Here is a 19,835-nt window from a genome sequence, read left to right as displayed (position 1 = left end):
CCCAACACATTCCAGATGAAACCCAACACATTCCAGATGAAACCCAACACATTCCAGATGAAACCCAACACATTCCAGTTGAAACCCAACACATTCCAGATGAAACCCAACACATTCCAGATGAAACCCAACACATTCCAGATGAAACCCAACACATTCCAAATGAAACCCAACACATTCCAGATGACACCCAACACATTCCAGATGAGACCCAACACATTCCAGTTGAAACCCAACACATTCCAGATGAAACCCAACACATTCCAAATGAAACCCAACACATTCCAGATGAAACCCAACACATTCCAGAGGCTGGCATCCTGCTTCACAGTCATTAAAACAGATCTGAGCATGAGGAAACTCTTACCCCTCTGTATCATCTCTTTAGTCTTTGCTTTGGGGAATTTGATGAACATGTTTCCAAAGCAAACCTTCACTTTCTCTGCATGTACAAAAAAAGGATGAATAAGAGATTGAATTGCAGGTGATACATAAAACATTTCTGTATTTTCTGAGAGATAATGGAACATTGAAATGTGTTTATGAATTATCATTCAGAAAGACTGATATGAAACGTCGTCATCGTCCACGGCTCTGCCTGTGACTTTTAATTTAGTATCAAAGAGGGTGGTAGTGTCTTTGAGTTTATTAATCTTTGAATAAGAGCTCCGAACCGTCGTCATTCTGAACAGCACCCACCTTCCGATGCCATCTCATGTTTCAGAGCATTCAACGCTTCCCTGTTCATATTCCGCTTCGTGTCCAGATCCACGATCTAAAAACAGCCACATTAACAGCAGTAGTTGTGTTAACTGTATTACACAGTGACAATGAGTGAATGTGAGGAAAATGGAATGTCAAAAACTAGCTAGCCTGGGTGCGACCTAGCCTGGGCAACCGCTAGTGGGCTCTATGGTTCTCCACAGCCGGTAATAAAGTCGTGTACCCCGGCGTCCGGTTCATCTTGCCATTTAATCTTGTTAAGGAGGAAATGTAAGGAAAAAATACACTCCGACTTCGGAATGAAACGTTGCCTTTTCACATCTCATATGTTGCCTGACTACAATATGTTATCTTGATACGTTAATAAAATACATGCTGTGTTAATTTTGGCATTTTTACCTGGCTATGTACCGTAGATAGCAAACCCATAATAAGTCAATAGGGCTAACTAGCTAGCTACTAGTACTGTTAGCTAGCCAGATACTATGAATAATTGTTAGCCAGCTATGCACGAAGAATTGACATCTATCTTACATAATATTAGTTTTAGGTCATTTTTGCCTGTTAAACTATCTGGTTAGCTACATTATTTTGATTCACATATAGCTAGCTGATAGTTATGAAGTAAACCGTTTGCTTTGTGTATATATATATATATATATATATATTTTCGTCTATAGTTGCGAAGGTTCAGTGAAGCGTGAGATACTAACACAGATAGAACAATGGAGCCAGATATTTCACCGGATGTATAAATACGAAGCATCCGCTTGGCGTTTCCACTCACTACCAAATATGGTAGTGAGAGGAAGCCCAGGGGTCGGCAGTGGGAGGAAGCCCAGGGGCCGGTAGTGAGAGGAAGCCCAGGGGCCGGTAGTGAGAGGAAGCCCAGGGGCCGGTAGTGAGAGGAAGCCCAGGGGTCGGCAGTGGGAGAAGGTGGAAGGAGATGGATTCTGGCCAACATTCTGCAAATATCTCAATACAGTTTTCTGATCCCAAAACTAGAATCTGTTATGAACAGAGTGGAGTAAGTTTTGTAGACTTTAGCCTTTGCCAAAGTTGTAAAAAAAAAGTGCATTGTTTAGAAGGAGTGCAAAGGTGAACTGAGTTACTGCACAAGCGCACTTCACAGAGTAGGCGTTCCCTAACGGAAATATGCAGATATATGCTAGAACGGGCCAATAGGATCTCGCTAGCTCGTGATTGGCTCTGCCCACCTCCTTGCTTGTTCTGTCCGCGGTGTTACTGTGTTGGTAACAGCGAGCAACGACAACCATCACCATCAATCATATTTAACATGTTTTTTCTGTCATTCCGCCATTGCCCACAAACATACCACAGGTGTCGTAAAAGATCACATCTTCCTTTTATTTTCCTTTTTATTTTTTTTTCAAAACATACACATTTCATCAACAAGCAATGTCAATTCACAAATACCAATTCATCCCCGTTTCAAAATAGTCAGTGAAAATATCAAAACAAACCCCAACAAGTCAATGAGTCAGCCTCTCAGTCCATTAAACATCACCACTGAATAGTCAGTCTTTCTGGAGGCCTGCTGCAGGATCTGAGGCTGCTGTCACAGAAACATCCCTACTGGTTCTCCTTTCTTTGTCCTGTGTGTCCAGTGGCAGTATGACTGTGTCCAGTGGCAGTATGACTGTGTCTCCAGTGGCAGTATGACTGTGTCTCCAGTGGCAGTATGACTGTGTCTCCAGTGGCAGTATGACTGTTTCTCCAGTGGCAGTATGACTGTGTGTCCAGTGGCAGTATGACTTTCTCCAGTGGCAGTATGACTGTCTCCAGTGGCAGTATGACTGTGTCCAGTGGCAGTATGACTGTTTCTCCAGTGGCAGTATGACTGTGTCTCCAGTGGCAGTATGACTGTGTCTCCAGTGGCAGTATGACTGTCTCCAGTGGCAGTATGACTGTGTCTCCAGTGGCAGTATGACTGTCTCCAGTGGCAGTATGACTGTGTCTCCAGTGGCAGTATGACTTTCTCCAGTGGCAGTATGACTGTGTCTCCAGTGGCAGTATGACTGTTTCTCCAGTGGCAGTATGACTGTGTCTCCAGTGGCAGTATGACTGTTTCTCCAGTGGCAGTATGACTGTGTGTCCAGTGGCAGTATGACTGTTCCTCCAGTGGCAGTATGACTGTTTCTCCAGTGGCAGTATGACTGTGTCTCCAGTGGCAGTATGACTGTGTCTCCAGTGGCAGTATGACTGTGTCCAGTGGCAGTATGACTGTTTCTCCAGTGGCAGTATGACTGTGTGTCCAGTATGACTGTTTCTCCAGTGGCAGTATGACTGTGTCTCCAGTGGCAGTATGACTGTGTCCAGTGGCAGTATGACTGTTTCTCCAGTGGCAGTATGACTGTGTGTCCAATATGACTGTTTCTCCAGTGGCAGTATGACTGTGTCTCCAGTGGCAGTATGACTGTGTCCAGTGGCAGTATGACTGTTTCTCCAGTGGCAGTATGACTGTGTGTCCAGTATGACTGTTTCTCCAGTGGCAGTATGACTGTGTCTCCAGTGGCAGTATGACTGTGTCTCCAGTGGCAGTATGACTGTGTCTCCAGTGGCAGTATGACTGTTTCTCCAGTGGCAGTATGACTGTGTCTCCAGTGGCAGTATGACTGTCTCCAGTGGCAGTATGACTGTGTCTCCAGTGGCAGTATGACTGTGTCTCCAGTGGCAGTATGACTGTTTCTCCAGTGGCAGTATGACTGTGTCTCCAGTGGCAGTATGACTGTTTCTCCAGTGGCAGTATGACTGTGTGTCCAGTGGCAGTATGACTGTTTCTCCAGTGGCAGTATGACTGTTTCTCCAGTGGCAGTATGACTGTGTCTCCAGTGGCAGTATGACTGTGTCTCCAGTGGCAGTATGACTGTGTCCAGTGGCAGTATGACTGTTTCTCCAGTGGCAGTATGACTGTGTGTCCAGTATGACTGTTTCTCCAGTGGCAGTATGACTGTGTCTCCAGTGGCAGTATGACTGTGTCCAGTGGCAGTATGACTGTTTCTCCAGTGGCAGTATGACTGTGTGTCCAGTATGACTGTTTCTCCAGTGGCAGTATGACTGTGTCTCCAGTGGCAGTATGACTGTGTCTCCAGTGGCAGTATGACTGTGTCTCCAGTGGCAGTATGACTGTGTCTCCAGTGGCAGTATGACTGTCTCCAATGGCAGTATGACTGTTTCTCCAGTGGCAGTATGACTGTTTCTCCAGTGGCAGTATGACTGTTTCTCCAGTGGCAGTATGACTGTGTCTCCCGTGGCATTATGACTGTGTCCAGTGGCAGCATGACTGTGTGTCCAGTATGACTGTGTGTCCAGTGGCAGTATGACTGTGTGTCCAGTATGACTGTGTGTCCAGTGGCAGTATGACTGTGTGTCCAGTGGCAGTATGACTGTGTCTCCAATGGCAGTATGACTGTGTCCAGTGGCAGTATGACTGTGTCTCCATTGGCAGTATGACTGTGTCTCCAGTGGCAGTATGACTGTGTCTCCAGTGGCAGTATGACTGTTTCTCCAGTGGCAGTATGACTGTGTCTCCAGTGGCAGTATGACTGTTTCTCCAGTGGCAGTATGACTGTTTCTCCAGTGGCAGTATGACTGTTTCTCCAGTGGCAGTATGACTGTTTCTCCAGTGGCAGTATGACTGTCTCCAGTGGCAGTATGACTGTCTCCAGTGGCAGTATGACTGTTTCTCCAGTGGCAGTATGACTGTTTCTCCAGTGGCAGTATGACTGTTTCTCCAGTGGCAGTATGACTGTTTCTCCAGTGGCAGTATGACTGTCTCCAGTGGCAGTATGACTGTCTCCAGTGGCAGTATGACTGTCTCCAGTGGCAGTATGACTGTCTCCAGTGGCAGTATGACTGTTTCTCCAGTGGCAGTATGACTGTGTCTCCAGTGGCAGTATGACTGTTTCTCCAGTGGCAGTATGACTGTGTCTCCAGTGGCAGTATGACTGTTTCTCCAGTGGCAGTATGACTGTTTCTCCAGTGGCAGTATGACTGTCTCCAGTGGCAGTATGACTGTTTCTCCAGTGGCAGTATGACTGTTTCTCCAGTGGCAGTATGACTGTGTGTCCAGTGGCAGTATGACTGTTTCTCCAGTGGCAGTATGACTGTGTCTCCAGTGGCAGTATGACTGTGTGTCCAGTGGCAGTATGACTGTGTGTCCAAGGGCAGTATGACTGTGTCTCCAGTGGCAGTATGACTGTGTGTCCAGTGGCAGTATGACTGTTTCTCCAGTGGCAGTATGACTGTTTCTCCAGTGGCAGTATGACTGTTTCTCCAGTGGCAGTATGACTGTGTGTCCAGTGGCAGTATGACTGTGTGTCCAGTGGCAGTATGACTGTTTCTCCAGTGGCAGTATGACTGTTTCTCCAGTGGCAGTATGGCTATGTCTCCAGTGGCAGTATGACTGTCTCCAGTGGCAGTATGACTGTTTCTCCAGTGGCAGTATGACTGTTTCTCCAGTGGCAGTATGACTGTCTCCAGTGGCAGTATGACTGTCTCCAGTGGCAGTATGACTGTCTCCAGTGGCAGTATGACTGTTTCTCCAGTGGCAGTATGACTGTGTCTCCAGTGGCAGTATGACTGTTTCTCCAGTGGCAGTATGACTGTTTCTCCAGTGGCAGTATGACTGTGTCTCCAGTGGCAGTATGACTATTTGTCCAGTGGCAGTATGACTGTTTCTCCAGTGGCAGTATGACTGTCTCTAGTGGCAGGATGACTGTCTCCAGTGGCAGTATGACTGTCTCCAGTGGCAGTATGACTGTTTCTCCAGTGGCAGTATGACTGTGTCTCCAGTGGCAGTATGACTGTTTCTCCAATGGCAGTTTCTCCAGTGGCAGTATGACTGGCTCCAGTGGCAGTATGACTGGCTCCAGTGGCAGTATGGCTATGTCTCCAGTGGCAGTATGACTGTGTCTCCAGTGGCAGTATGACTGTTTCTCCAATGGCAGTTTCTCCAGTGGCAGTATGACTGGCTCCAGTGGCAGTATGACTGGCTCCAGTGGCAGTATGACTGTTTCTCCAGTGGCAGTATGACTGTGTCTCCAGTGGCAGTATGACTGTGTGTCCAGTGGCAGTATGACTGTGTCTCCAGTGGCAGTATGACTGTGTGTCCAGTGGCAGTATGACTGTGTGTCCAGTGGCAGTATGACTGTGTCCAGTGGCAGTATGACTGTGTGTCCAGTGGCAGTATGACTGTGTCTCCAGTGGCAGTATGACTGTTTCTCCAGTGGCAGTATGACTGTTTCTCCAGTGGCAGTATGACTGTGTCTCCAGTGGCAGTATGACTGTGTGTCCAGTGGCAGTATGACTGTGTGTCCAGTGGCAGTATGACTGTGTCTCCAGTGGCAGTATGACTGTGTGTCCAGTGGCAGTATGACTGTGTGTCCAGTGGCTCTATGACTGTGTGTCCAGTGGCAGTACGACTGTGTGTCCAGTGGCAGTATGACTGTGTGTCCAGTGGCAGTATGACTGTGTCCAGTGGCAGTATGACTGTGTGTCCAGTGGCAGTATGACTGTGTCTCCAGTGGCAGTATGACTGTTTCTCCAGTGGCAGTATGACTGTTTCTCCAGTGGCAGTATGACTGTTTCTCCAGTGGCAGTATGACTGTTTCTCCAGTGGCAGTATGACTGTCTCCAGTGGCAGTATGACTGTCTCCAGTGGCAGTATGACTGTTTCTCCAGTGGCAGTATGACTGTTTCTCCAGTGGCAGTATGACTGTTTCTCCAGTGGCAGTATGACTGTTTCTCCAGTGGCAGTATGACTGTGTCTCCAGTGGCAGTATGACTGTTTCTCCAGTGGCAGTATGACTGTTTCCAGTGGCAGTATGACTGTCTCCAGTGGCAGTATGACTGTTTCTCCAGTGGCAGTATGACTGTTTCTCCAGTGGCAGTATGACTGTGTGTCCAGTGGCAGTATGACTGTTTCTCCAGTGGCAGTATGACTGTGTCTCCAGTGGCAGTATGACTGTGTGTCCAGTGGCAGTATGACTGTGTGTCCAAGGGCAGTATGACTGTGTCTCCAGTGGCAGTATGACTGTGTGTCCAGTGGCAGTATGACTGTTTCTCCAGTGGCAGTATGACTGTTTCTCCAGTGGCAGTATGACTGTTTCTCCAGTGGCAGTATGACTGTTTCTCCAGTGGCAGTATGACTGTTTCTCCAGTGGCAGTATGACTGTGTGTCCAGTGGCAGTATGACTGTGTGTCCAGTGGCAGTATGACTGTTTCTCCAGTGGCAGTATGACTGTTTCTCCAGTGGCAGTATGGCTATGTCTCCAGTGGCAGTATGACTGTCTCCAGTGGCAGTATGACTGTCTCCAGTGGCAGTATGACTGTTTCTCCAGTGGCAGTATGACTGTTTCTCCAGTGGCAGTATGACTGTCTCCAGTGGCAGTATGACTGTGTCTCCAGTGGCAGTATGACTGTTTCTCCAGTGGCAGTATGACTGTGTGTCCAGTGGCAGTATGACTTTCTCCAGTGGCAGTATGACTGTCTCCAGTGGCAGTATGACTGTGTCCAGTGGCAGTATGACTGTTTCTCCAGTGGCAGTATGACTGTGTCTCCAGTGGCAGTATGACTGTGTCTCCAGTGGCAGTATGACTGTCTCCAGTGGCAGTATGACTGTGTCTCCAGTGGCAGTATGACTGTCTCCAGTGGCAGTATGACTGTGTCTCCAGTGGCAGTATGACTTTCTCCAGTGGCAGTATGACTGTGTCTCCAGTGGCAGTATGACTGTTTCTCCAGTGGCAGTATGACTGTGTCTCCAGTGGCAGTATGACTGTTTCTCCAGTGGCAGTATGACTGTGTGTCCAGTGGCAGTATGACTGTTCCTCCAGTGGCAGTATGACTGTTTCTCCAGTGGCAGTATGACTGTGTCTCCAGTGGCAGTATGACTGTGTCTCCAGTGGCAGTATGACTGTGTCCAGTGGCAGTATGACTGTTTCTCCAGTGGCAGTATGACTGTGTGTCCAGTATGACTGTTTCTCCAGTGGCAGTATGACTGTGTCTCCAGTGGCAGTATGACTGTGTCCAGTGGCAGTATGACTGTTTCTCCAGTGGCAGTATGACTGTGTGTCCAATATGACTGTTTCTCCAGTGGCAGTATGACTGTGTCTCCAGTGGCAGTATGACTGTGTCCAGTGGCAGTATGACTGTTTCTCCAGTGGCAGTATGACTGTGTGTCCAGTATGACTGTTTCTCCAGTGGCAGTATGACTGTGTCTCCAGTGGCAGTATGACTGTGTCTCCAGTGGCAGTATGACTGTGTCTCCAGTGGCAGTATGACTGTTTCTCCAGTGGCAGTATGACTGTGTCTCCAGTGGCAGTATGACTGTCTCCAGTGGCAGTATGACTGTGTCTCCAGTGGCAGTATGACTGTGTCTCCAGTGGCAGTATGACTGTTTCTCCAGTGGCAGTATGACTGTGTCTCCAGTGGCAGTATGACTGTTTCTCCAGTGGCAGTATGACTGTGTGTCCAGTGGCAGTATGACTGTTTCTCCAGTGGCAGTATGACTGTTTCTCCAGTGGCAGTATGACTGTGTCTCCAGTGGCAGTATGACTGTGTCTCCAGTGGCAGTATGACTGTGTCCAGTGGCAGTATGACTGTTTCTCCAGTGGCAGTATGACTGTGTGTCCAGTATGACTGTTTCTCCAGTGGCAGTATGACTGTGTCTCCAGTGGCAGTATGACTGTGTCCAGTGGCAGTATGACTGTTTCTCCAGTGGCAGTATGACTGTGTGTCCAGTATGACTGTTTCTCCAGTGGCAGTATGACTGTGTCTCCAGTGGCAGTATGACTGTGTCTCCAGTGGCAGTATGACTGTGTCTCCAGTGGCAGTATGACTGTGTCTCCAGTGGCAGTATGACTGTCTCCAATGGCAGTATGACTGTTTCTCCAGTGGCAGTATGACTGTTTCTCCAGTGGCAGTATGACTGTTTCTCCAGTGGCAGTATGACTGTGTCTCCCGTGGCATTATGACTGTGTCCAGTGGCAGCATGACTGTGTGTCCAGTATGACTGTGTGTCCAGTGGCAGTATGACTGTGTGTCCAGTATGACTGTGTGTCCAGTGGCAGTATGACTGTGTGTCCAGTGGCAGTATGACTGTGTCTCCAATGGCAGTATGACTGTGTCCAGTGGCAGTATGACTGTGTCTCCATTGGCAGTATGACTGTGTCTCCAGTGGCAGTATGACTGTGTCTCCAGTGGCAGTATGACTGTTTCTCCAGTGGCAGTATGACTGTGTCTCCAGTGGCAGTATGACTGTTTCTCCAGTGGCAGTATGACTGTTTCTCCAGTGGCAGTATGACTGTTTCTCCAGTGGCAGTATGACTGTTTCTCCAGTGGCAGTATGACTGTCTCCAGTGGCAGTATGACTGTCTCCAGTGGCAGTATGACTGTTTCTCCAGTGGCAGTATGACTGTTTCTCCAGTGGCAGTATGACTGTTTCTCCAGTGGCAGTATGACTGTCTCCAGTGGCAGTATGACTGTCTCCAGTGGCAGTATGACTGTCTCCAGTGGCAGTATGACTGTTTCTCCAGTGGCAGTATGACTGTGTCTCCAGTGGCAGTATGACTGTTTCTCCAGTGGCAGTATGACTGTGTCTCCAGTGGCAGTATGACTGTTTCTCCAGTGGCAGTATGACTGTTTCTCCAGTGGCAGTATGACTGTCTCCAGTGGCAGTATGACTGTTTCTCCAGTGGCAGTATGACTGTTTCTCCAGTGGCAGTATGACTGTGTGTCCAGTGGCAGTATGACTGTTTCTCCAGTGGCAGTATGACTGTGTCTCCAGTGGCAGTATGACTGTGTGTCCAGTGGCAGTATGACTGTGTGTCCAAGGGCAGTATGACTGTGTCTCCAGTGGCAGTATGACTGTGTGTCCAGTGGCAGTATGACTGTTTCTCCAGTGGCAGTATGACTGTTTCTCCAGTGGCAGTATGACTGTTTCTCCAGTGGCAGTATGACTGTTTCTCCAGTGGCAGTATGACTGTTTCTCCAGTGGCAGTATGACTGTGTGTCCAGTGGCAGTATGACTGTGTGTCCAGTGGCAGTATGACTGTTTCTCCAGTGGCAGTATGACTGTTTCTCCAGTGGCAGTATGGCTATGTCTCCAGTGGCAGTATGACTGTCTCCAGTGGCAGTATGACTGTTTCTCCAGTGGCAGTATGACTGTTTCTCCAGTGGCAGTATGACTGTCTCCAGTGGCAGTATGACTGTCTCCAGTGGCAGTATGACTGTCTCCAGTGGCAGTATGACTGTTTCTCCAGTGGCAGTATGACTGTGTCTCCAGTGGCAGTATGACTGTTTCTCCAGTGGCAGTATGACTGTGTCTCCAGTGGCAGTATGACTATTTGTCCAGTGGCAGTATGACTGTTTCTCCAGTGGCAGTATGACTGTCTCTAGTGGCAGGATGACTGTCTCCAGTGGCAGTATGACTGTCTCCAGTGGCAGTATGACTGTTTCTCCAGTGGCAGTATGACTGTGTCTCCAGTGGCAGTATGACTGTTTCTCCAATGGCAGTTTCTCCAGTGGCAGTATGACTGGCTCCAGTGGCAGTATGACTGGCTCCAGTGGCAGTATGGCTATGTCTCCAGTGGCAGTATGACTGTGTCTCCAGTGGCAGTATGACTGTTTCTCCAATGGCAGTTTCTCCAGTGGCAGTATGACTGGCTCCAGTGGCAGTATGACTGGCTCCAGTGGCAGTATGACTGTTTCTCCAGTGGCAGTATGACTGTGTCTCCAGTGGCAGTATGACTGTGTGTCCAGTGGCAGTATGACTGTGTCTCCAGTGGCAGTATGACTGTGTGTCCAGTGGCAGTATGACTGTGTGTCCAGTGGCAGTATGACTGTGTCCAGTGGCAGTATGACTGTGTGTCCAGTGGCAGTATGACTGTGTCTCCAGTGGCAGTATGACTGTTTCTCCAGTGGCAGTATGACTGTTTCTCCAGTGGCAGTATGACTGTGTCTCCAGTGGCAGTATGACTGTGTGTCCAGTGGCAGTATGACTGTGTGTCCAGTGGCAGTATGACTGTGTCTCCAGTGGCAGTATGACTGTGTGTCCAGTGGCAGTATGACTGTGTGTCCAGTGGCTCTATGACTGTGTGTCCAGTGGCAGTACGACTGTGTGTCCAGTGGCAGTATGACTGTGTGTCCAGTGGCAGTATGACTGTGTCCAGTGGCAGTATGACTGTGTGTCCAGTGGCAGTATGACTGTGTCTCCAGTGGCAGTATGACTGTTTCTCCAGTGGCAGTATGACTGTTTCTCCAGTGGCAGTATGACTGTTTCTCCAGTGGCAGTATGACTGTTTCTCCAGTGGCAGTATGACTGTCTCCAGTGGCAGTATGACTGTCTCCAGTGGCAGTATGACTGTTTCTCCAGTGGCAGTATGACTGTTTCTCCAGTGGCAGTATGACTGTTTCTCCAGTGGCAGTATGACTGTTTCTCCAGTGGCAGTATGACTGTGTCTCCAGTGGCAGTATGACTGTTTCTCCAGTGGCAGTATGACTGTTTCCAGTGGCAGTATGACTGTCTCCAGTGGCAGTATGACTGTTTCTCCAGTGGCAGTATGACTGTTTCTCCAGTGGCAGTATGACTGTGTGTCCAGTGGCAGTATGACTGTTTCTCCAGTGGCAGTATGACTGTGTCTCCAGTGGCAGTATGACTGTGTGTCCAGTGGCAGTATGACTGTGTGTCCAAGGGCAGTATGACTGTGTCTCCAGTGGCAGTATGACTGTGTGTCCAGTGGCAGTATGACTGTTTCTCCAGTGGCAGTATGACTGTTTCTCCAGTGGCAGTATGACTGTTTCTCCAGTGGCAGTATGACTGTTTCTCCAGTGGCAGTATGACTGTTTCTCCAGTGGCAGTATGACTGTGTGTCCAGTGGCAGTATGACTGTGTGTCCAGTGGCAGTATGACTGTTTCTCCAGTGGCAGTATGACTGTTTCTCCAGTGGCAGTATGGCTATGTCTCCAGTGGCAGTATGACTGTCTCCAGTGGCAGTATGACTGTCTCCAGTGGCAGTATGACTGTTTCTCCAGTGGCAGTATGACTGTTTCTCCAGTGGCAGTATGACTGTCTCCAGTGGCAGTATGACTGTCTCCAGTGGCAGTATGACTGTTTCTCCAGTGGCAGTATGACTGTTTCTCCAGTGGCAGTATGACTGTTTCTCCAGTGGCAGTATGACTGTTTCTCCAGTGGCAGTATGACTGTTTCTCCAGTGGCAGTATGACTGTGTCTCCAGTGGCAGTATGACTGTTTGTCCAGTGGCAGTATGACTGTTTCTCCAGTGGCAGTATGACTGTCTCTAGTGGCAGGATGACTGTCTCCAGTGGCAGTATGACTGTCTCCAGTGGCAGTATGACTGTTTCTCCAGTGGCAGTATGACTGTGTCTCCAGTGGCAGTATGACTGTTTCTCCAATGGCAGTTTCTCCAGTGGCAGTATGACTGGCTCCAGTGGCAGTATGACTGGCTCCAGTGGCAGTATGGCTATGTCTCCAGTGGCAGTATGACTGTTTCTCCAGTGGCAGTATGACTGTTTCTCCAGTGGCAGTATGACTGTGTCTCCAGTGGCAGTATGACTGTGTGTCCAGTGGCAGTATGAGTGTGTGTCCAGTGGCAGTATGACTGTGTCTCCAGTGGCAGTATGACTGTGTGTCCAGTGGCAGTATGACTGTGTGTCCAGTGGCAGTATGACTGTGTGTCCAGTGGCAGTATGACTGTGTGTCCAGTGGCAGTATGACTGTGTCTCCAGTGGCAGTATGACTGTTTCTCCAGTGGCAGTATGACTGTTTCTCCAGTGGCAGTATGACTGTGTGTCCAGTGGCAGTATGACTGTGTGTCCAGTGGCAGTATGACTGTGTGTCCAGTGGCAGTATGACTGTGTCTCCAGTGGCAGTATGACTGTGTGTCCAGTGGCAGTATGACTGTGTGTCCAGTGGCAGTACGACTGTGTGTCCAGTGGCAGTATGACTGTGTGTCCAGTGGCAGTATGACTGTGTCCAGTGGCAGTATGACTGTGTGTCCAGTGGCAGTATGACTGTGTCTCCAGTGGCAGTATGATTGTGTGTCCAGTGGCAGTATGACTGTGTCTCCAGTGGCAGTATGACTGTTTCTCCAGTGGCAGTATGACTGTGTGTCCAGTGGCAGTATGACAGTGTGTCCAGTGGCAGTATGACTGTGTGTCCAGTGGCAGTATGACTGTGTGTCCAGTGGCAGTATGACTGTGTGTCCAGTGGCAGTATGACTGTGTCTCCAGTGGCAGTATGACTGTGTCTCCAGTGGCAGTATGACTGTTTCTCCAGTGGCAGTATGACTGTGTCTCCAGTGGCAGTATGACTTTCTCCAGTGGCAGTATGACTGTGTCTCCAGTGGCAGTATGACTGTGTGTCCAGTGGCAGTATGACTGTGTGTCCAAGGGCAGTATGACTGTGTCTCCAGTGGCAGTATGACTGTGTGTCCAGTGGCAGTATGACTGTTTCTCCAGTGGCAGTATGACTGTTTCTCCAGTGGCAGTATGACTGTTTCTCCAGTGGCAGTATGACTGTTTCTCCAGTGGCAGTATGACTGTTTCTCCAGTGGCAGTATGACTGTGTGTCCAGTGGCAGTATGACTGTGTGTCCAGTGGCAGTATGACTGTTTCTCCAGTGGCAGTATGACTGTTTCTCCAGTGGCAGTATGGCTATGTCTCCAGTGGCAGTATGACTGTCTCCAGTGGCAGTATGACTGTCTCCAGTGGCAGTATGACTGTTTCTCCAGTGGCAGTATGACTGTTTCTCCAGTGGCAGTATGACTGTTTCTCCAGTGGCAGTATGACTGTCTCCAGTGGCAGTATGACTGTCTCCAGTGGCAGTATGACTGTTTCTCCAGTGGCAGTATGACTGTTTCTCCAGTGGCAGTATGACTGTTTCTCCAGTGGCAGTATGACTGTTTCTCCAGTGGCAGTATGACTGTGTCTCCAGTGGCAGTATGACTGTTTGTCCAGTGGCAGTATGACTGTTTCTCCAGTGGCAGTATGACTGTCTCTAGTGGCAGGATGACTGTCTCCAGTGGCAGTATGACTGTCTCCAGTGGCAGTATGACTGTTTCTCCAGTGGCAGTATGACTGTTTCTCCAGTGGCAGTATGACTGTGTCTCCAGTGGCAGTATGACTGTTTCTCCAATGGCAGTTTCTCCAGTGGCAGTATGACTGGCTCCAGTGGCAGTATGACTGGCTCCAGTGGCAGTATGACTGTTTCTCCAGTGGCAGTATGACTGTCTCCAGTGGCAGTATGACTGTCTCCAGTGGCAGTATGACTGTTTCTCCAGTGGCAGTATGACTGTCTCCAGTGGCAGTATGACTGTCTCCAGTGGCAGTATGACTGTGTCTCCAGTGGCAGTATGACTGTTTCTCAAATGGCAGTATGACTGTTTCTCCAGTGGCAGTATGACTGTCTCCAGTGGCAGTATGACTGTCTCCAGTGGCAGTATGGCTATGTCTCCAGTGGCAGTATGACTGTTTCTCCAGTGGCAGTATGACTGTGTCTCCAGTGGCAGTATGACTGTGTGTCCAGTGGCAGTATGACTGTGTGTCCAGTGGCAGTATGACTGTGTCTCCAGTGGCAGTATGACTGTGTGTCCAGTGGCAGTATGAGTGTGTGTCCAGTGGCAGTATGACTGTGTCTCCAGTGGCAGTATGACTGTGTGTCCAGTGGCAGTATGACTGTGTGTCCAGTGGCAGTATGACTGTGTGTCCAGTGGCAGTATGACTGTGTGTCCAGTGGCAGTATGACTGTGTCTCCAGTGGCAGTATGACTGTTTCTCCAGTGGCAGTATGACTGTTTCTCCAGTGGCAGTATGACTGTGTGTCCAGTGGCAGTATGACTGTGTGTCCAGTGGCAGTATGACTGTGTGTCCAGTGGCAGTATGACTGTGTCTCCAGTGGCAGTATGACTGTGTGTCCAGTGGCAGTATGACTGTGTGTCCAGTGGCAGTACGACTGTGTGTCCAGTGGCAGTATGACTGTGTGTCCAGTGGCAGTATGACTGTGTCCAGTGGCAGTATGACTGTGTGTCCAGTGGCAGTATGACTGTGTCTCCAGTGGCAGTATGATTGTGTGTCCAGTGGCAGTATGACTGTGTCTCCAGTGGCAGTATGACTGTTTCTCCAGTGGCAGTATGACTGTGTGTCCAGTGGCAGTATGACCAGTGTGTCCAGTGGCAGTATGACTGTGTGTCCAGTGGCAGTATGACTGTGTGTCCAGTGGCAGTATGACTGTGTGTCCAGTGGCAGTATGACTGTGTCTCCAGTGGCAGTATGACTGTGTCTCCAGTGGCAGTATGACTGTTTCTCCAGTGGCAGTATGACTGTGTCTCCAGTGGCAGTATGACTGTGTCTCCAGTAGCAGTATGAATGTGTCTCCAGTGGCAGTATGACTGTGTGTCCAGTGGCAGTATTACTGTTTCTCCAGTGGCAGTATGACTGTGTCTCCAGTGGCAGTATGACTGTGTCTCCAGTGGCAGTATGACTGTTTCTCCAGTGGCAGTATGACTGTCTCCAGTGGCAGTATGACTGTCTCCAGTGGCAGTATGACTGTTTCTCCAGTGGCCGTATGACTGTGTCTCCAGTGGCAGTATGACTGTTTCTCCAGTGGCAGTATGACTGTGTCTCCAGTGGCAGTATGACTGTGTCTCCAGTGGCAGTATGACTGTGTGTCCAGTGGCAGTATGACTGTGTCCAGTGGCAGTATGACTGTGTCTCCAGTGGCAGTATGACTGTTTCTCCAGTGGCAGTATGACTGTTTCTCCAGTGGCAGTATGACTGTGTCTCCAGTGGCAGTATGACTGTGTGTCCAGTGGCAGTATGACTGTGTCTCCAGTGGCAGTATGACTGTGTGTCCAGTGGCAGTATGACTGTGTGTCCAGTGGCAGTATGACTGTGTCCAGTGGCAGTATGACTGTGTCTCCAGTGGCAGTATGACTGTGTCTCCAGTGGCAGTATGACTGTGTCTCCAGTGGCAGTATGATTGTGTGTCCAGTGGCAGTATGACTGTGTCTCCAGTGGCAGTATGACTGTTTCTCCAGTGGCAGTATGACTGTGTGTCCAGTGGCAGTATGACTGTGTGTCCAGTGGCAGTATGACAGTGTGTCCAGTGGCAGTATGACTGTGTGTCCAGTGGCAGTATGACTGTGTGTCCAGTGGCAGTATGACTGTGTGTCCAGTGGCAGTATGACTGTCTCCAGTGGCAGTATGACTGTTTCTCCAGTGGCAGTATGACTGTTTCTCCAGTGGCAGTATGACTGTTTCTCCAGTGGCAGTATGACTGTCTCCAGTGGCAGTATGACTGTCTCCAGTGGCAGTATGACTGTCTCCAGTGGCAGTATGACTGTTTCTCCAGTGGCAGTATGACTGTGTCTCCAGTGGCAGTATGACTGTTTCTCCAGTGGCAGTATGACTGTGTCTCCAGTGGCAGTATGACTGTTTCTCCAGTGGCAGTATGACTGTTTCTCCAGTGGCAGTATGACTGTCTCCAGTGGCAGTATGACTGTTTCTCCAGTGGCAGTATGACTGTTTCTCCAGTGGCAGTATGACTGTGTGTCCAGTGGCAGTATGACTGTTTCTCCAGTGGCAGTATGACTGTGTCTCCAGTGGCAGTATGACTGTGTGTCCAGTGGCAGTATGACTGTGTGTCCAAGGGCAGTATGACTGTGTCTCCAGTGGCAGTATGACTGTGTGTCCAGTGGCAGTATGACTGTTTCTCCAGTGGCAGTATGACTGTTTCTCCAGTGGCAGTATGACTGTTTCTCCAGTGGCAGTATGACTGTTTCTCCAGTGGCAGTATGACTGTTTCTCCAGTGGCAGTATGACTGTGTGTCCAGTGGCAGTATGACTGTGTGTCCAGTGGCAGTATGACTGTTTCTCCAGTGGCAGTATGACTGTTTCTCCAGTGGCAGTATGGCTATGTCTCCAGTGGCAGTATGACTGTCTCCAGTGGCAGTATGACTGTTTCTCCAGTGGCAGTATGACTGTTTCTCCAGTGGCAGTATGACTGTCTCCAGTGGCAGTATGACTGTCTCCAGTGGCAGTATGACTGTCTCCAGTGGCAGTATGACTGTTTCTCCAGTGGCAGTATGACTGTGTCTCCAGTGGCAGTATGACTGTTTCTCCAGTGGCAGTATGACTGTTTCTCCAGTGGCAGTATGACTGTGTCTCCAGTGGCAGTATGACTATTTGTCCAGTGGCAGTATGACTGTTTCTCCAGTGGCAGTATGACTGTCTCTAGTGGCAGGATGACTGTCTCCAGTGGCAGTATGACTGTCTCCAGTGGCAGTATGACTGTTTCTCCAGTGGCAGTATGACTGTGTCTCCAGTGGCAGTATGACTGTTTCTCCAATGGCAGTTTCTCCAGTGGCAGTATGACTGGCTCCAGTGGCAGTATGACTGGCTCCAGTGGCAGTATGGCTATGTCTCCAGTGGCAGTATGACTGTGTCTCCAGTGGCAGTATGACTGTTTCTCCAATGGCAGTTTCTCCAGTGGCAGTATGACTGGCTCCAGTGGCAGTATGACTGGCTCCAGTGGCAGTATGACTGTTTCTCCAGTGGCAGTATGACTGTGTCTCCAGTGGCAGTATGACTGTGTGTCCAGTGGCAGTATGACTGTGTCTCCAGTGGCAGTATGACTGTGTGTCCAGTGGCAGTATGACTGTGTGTCCAGTGGCAGTATGACTGTGTCCAGTGGCAGTATGACTGTGTGTCCAGTGGCAGTATGACTGTGTCTCCAGTGGCAGTATGACTGTTTCTCCAGTGGCAGTATGACTGTTTCTCCAGTGGCAGTATGACTGTGTCTCCAGTGGCAGTATGACTGTGTGTCCAGTGGCAGTATGACTGTGTGTCCAGTGGCAGTATGACTGTGTCTCCAGTGGCAGTATGACTGTGTGTCCAGTGGCAGTATGACTGTGTGTCCAGTGGCTCTATGACTGTGTGTCCAGTGGCAGTACGACTGTGTGTCCAGTGGCAGTATGACTGTGTGTCCAGTGGCAGTATGACTGTGTCCAGTGGCAGTATGACTGTGTGTCCAGTGGCAGTATGACTGTGTCTCCAGTGGCAGTATGACTGTTTCTCCAGTGGCAGTATGACTGTTTCTCCAGTGGCAGTATGACTGTTTCTCCAGTGGCAGTATGACTGTTTCTCCAGTGGCAGTATGACTGTCTCCAGTGGCAGTATGACTGTCTCCAGTGGCAGTATGACTGTTTCTCCAGTGGCAGTATGACTGTTTCTCCAGTGGCAGTATGACTGTTTCTCCAGTGGCAGTATGACTGTTTCTCCAGTGGCAGTATGACTGTGTCTCCAGTGGCAGTATGACTGTTTCTCCAGTGGCAGTATGACTGTTTCCAGTGGCAGTATGACTGTCTCCAGTGGCAGTATGACTGTTTCTCCAGTGGCAGTATGACTGTTTCTCCAGTGGCAGTATGACTGTGTGTCCAGTGGCAGTATGACTGTTTCTCCAGTGGCAGTATGACTGTGTCTCCAGTGGCAGTATGACTGTGTGTCCAGTGGCAGTATGACTGTGTGTCCAAGGGCAGTATGACTGTGTCTCCAGTGGCAGTATGACTGTGTGTCCAGTGGCAGTATGACTGTTTCTCCAGTGGCAGTATGACTGTTTCTCCAGTGGCAGTATGACTGTTTCTCCAGTGGCAGTATGACTGTTTCTCCAGTGGCAGTATGACTGTTTCTCCAGTGGCAGTATGACTGTGTGTCCAGTGGCAGTATGACTGTGTGTCCAGTGGCAGTATGACTGTTTCTCCAGTGGCAGTATGACTGTTTCTCCAGTGGCAGTATGGCTATGTCTCCAGTGGCAGTATGACTGTCTCCAGTGGCAGTATGACTGTCTCCAGTGGCAGTATGACTGTTTCTCCAGTGGCAGTATGACTGTTTCTCCAGTGGCAGTATGACTGTCTCCAGTGGCAGTATGACTGTCTCCAGTGGCAGTATGACTGTTTCTCCAGTGGCAGTATGACTGTTTCTCCAGTGGCAGTATGACTGTTTCTCCAGTGGCAGTATGACTGTTTCTCCAGTGGCAGTATGACTGTTTCTCCAGTGGCAGTATGACTGTGTCTCCAGTGGCAGTATGACTGTTTGTCCAGTGGCAGTATGACTGTTTCTCCAGTGGCAGTATGACTGTCTCTAGTGGCAGGATGACTGTCTCCAGTGGCAGTATGACTGTCTCCAGTGGCAGTATGACTGTTTCTCCAGTGGCAGTATGACTGTGTCTCCAGTGGCAGTATGACTGTTTCTCCAATGGCAGTTTCTCCAGTGGCAGTATGACTGGCTCCAGTGGCAGTATGACTGGCTCCAGTGGCAGTATGGCTATGTCTCCAGTGGCAGTATGACTGTTTCTCCAGTGGCAGTATGACTGTTTCTCCAGTGGCAGTATGACTGTGTCTCCAGTGGCAGTATGACTGTGTGTCCAGTGGCAGTATGAGTGTGTGTCCAGTGGCAGTATGACTGTGTCTCCAGTGGCAGTATGACTGTGTGTCCAGTGGCAGTATGACTGTGTGTCCAGTGGCAGTATGACTGTGTGTCCAGTGGCAGTATGACTGTGTGTCCAGTGGCAGTATGACTGTGTCTCCAGTGGCAGTATGACTGTTTCTCCAGTGGCAGTATGACTGTTTCTCCAGTGGCAGTATGACTGTGTGTCCAGTGGCAGTATGACTGTGTGTCCAGTGGCAGTATGACTGTGTGTCCAGTGGCAGTATGACTGTGTCTCCAGTGGCAGTATGACTGTGTGTCCAGTGGCAGTATGACTGTGTGTCCAGTGGCAGTACGACTGTGTGTCCAGTGGCAGTATGACTGTGTGTCCAGTGGCAGTATGACTGTGTCCAGTGGCAGTATGACTGTGTGTCCAGTGGCAGTATGACTGTGTCTCCAGTGGCAGTATGATTGTGTGTCCAGTGGCAGTATGACTGTGTCTCCAGTGGCAGTATGACTGTTTCTCCAGTGGCAGTATGACTGTGTGTCCAGTGGCAGTATGACAGTGTGTCCAGTGGCAGTATGACTGTGTGTCCAGTGGCAGTATGACTGTGTGTCCAGTGGCAGTATGACTGTGTGTCCAGTGGCAGTATG

General features: G+C 49.5%; 1 protein-coding gene across 1 annotated transcript in view; it reads right to left on the bottom strand.

Annotated features, from left to right (window-relative positions):
* The window catches only part of pdrg1 (p53 and DNA-damage regulated 1), a 38,340-nt gene that overhangs the window by 1,121 nt on the left and 17,384 nt on the right, over window positions 1–19,835 (bottom strand). Inside the window, exons 2-3 of the mRNA XM_041891794.2 lie at window positions 700–775; window positions 368–442 (exon numbers count right to left, since the gene is read on the bottom strand). Of these exons, the coding sequence (XP_041747728.1) occupies window positions 368–442; window positions 700–775 (151 nt within the window). The remainder of the gene's footprint in view (window positions 1–367; window positions 443–699; window positions 776–19,835) is intronic.

Source organism: Coregonus clupeaformis, unplaced genomic scaffold (genome assembly GCF_020615455.1).
Source record: "Coregonus clupeaformis isolate EN_2021a unplaced genomic scaffold, ASM2061545v1 scaf0216, whole genome shotgun sequence".
Lineage (NCBI taxonomy): Eukaryota > Metazoa > Chordata > Actinopteri > Salmoniformes > Salmonidae > Coregonus > Coregonus clupeaformis.
Note: the sequence above shows the minus strand (reverse complement) of the source record. Positions and strands in the feature narration are given on the sequence as shown.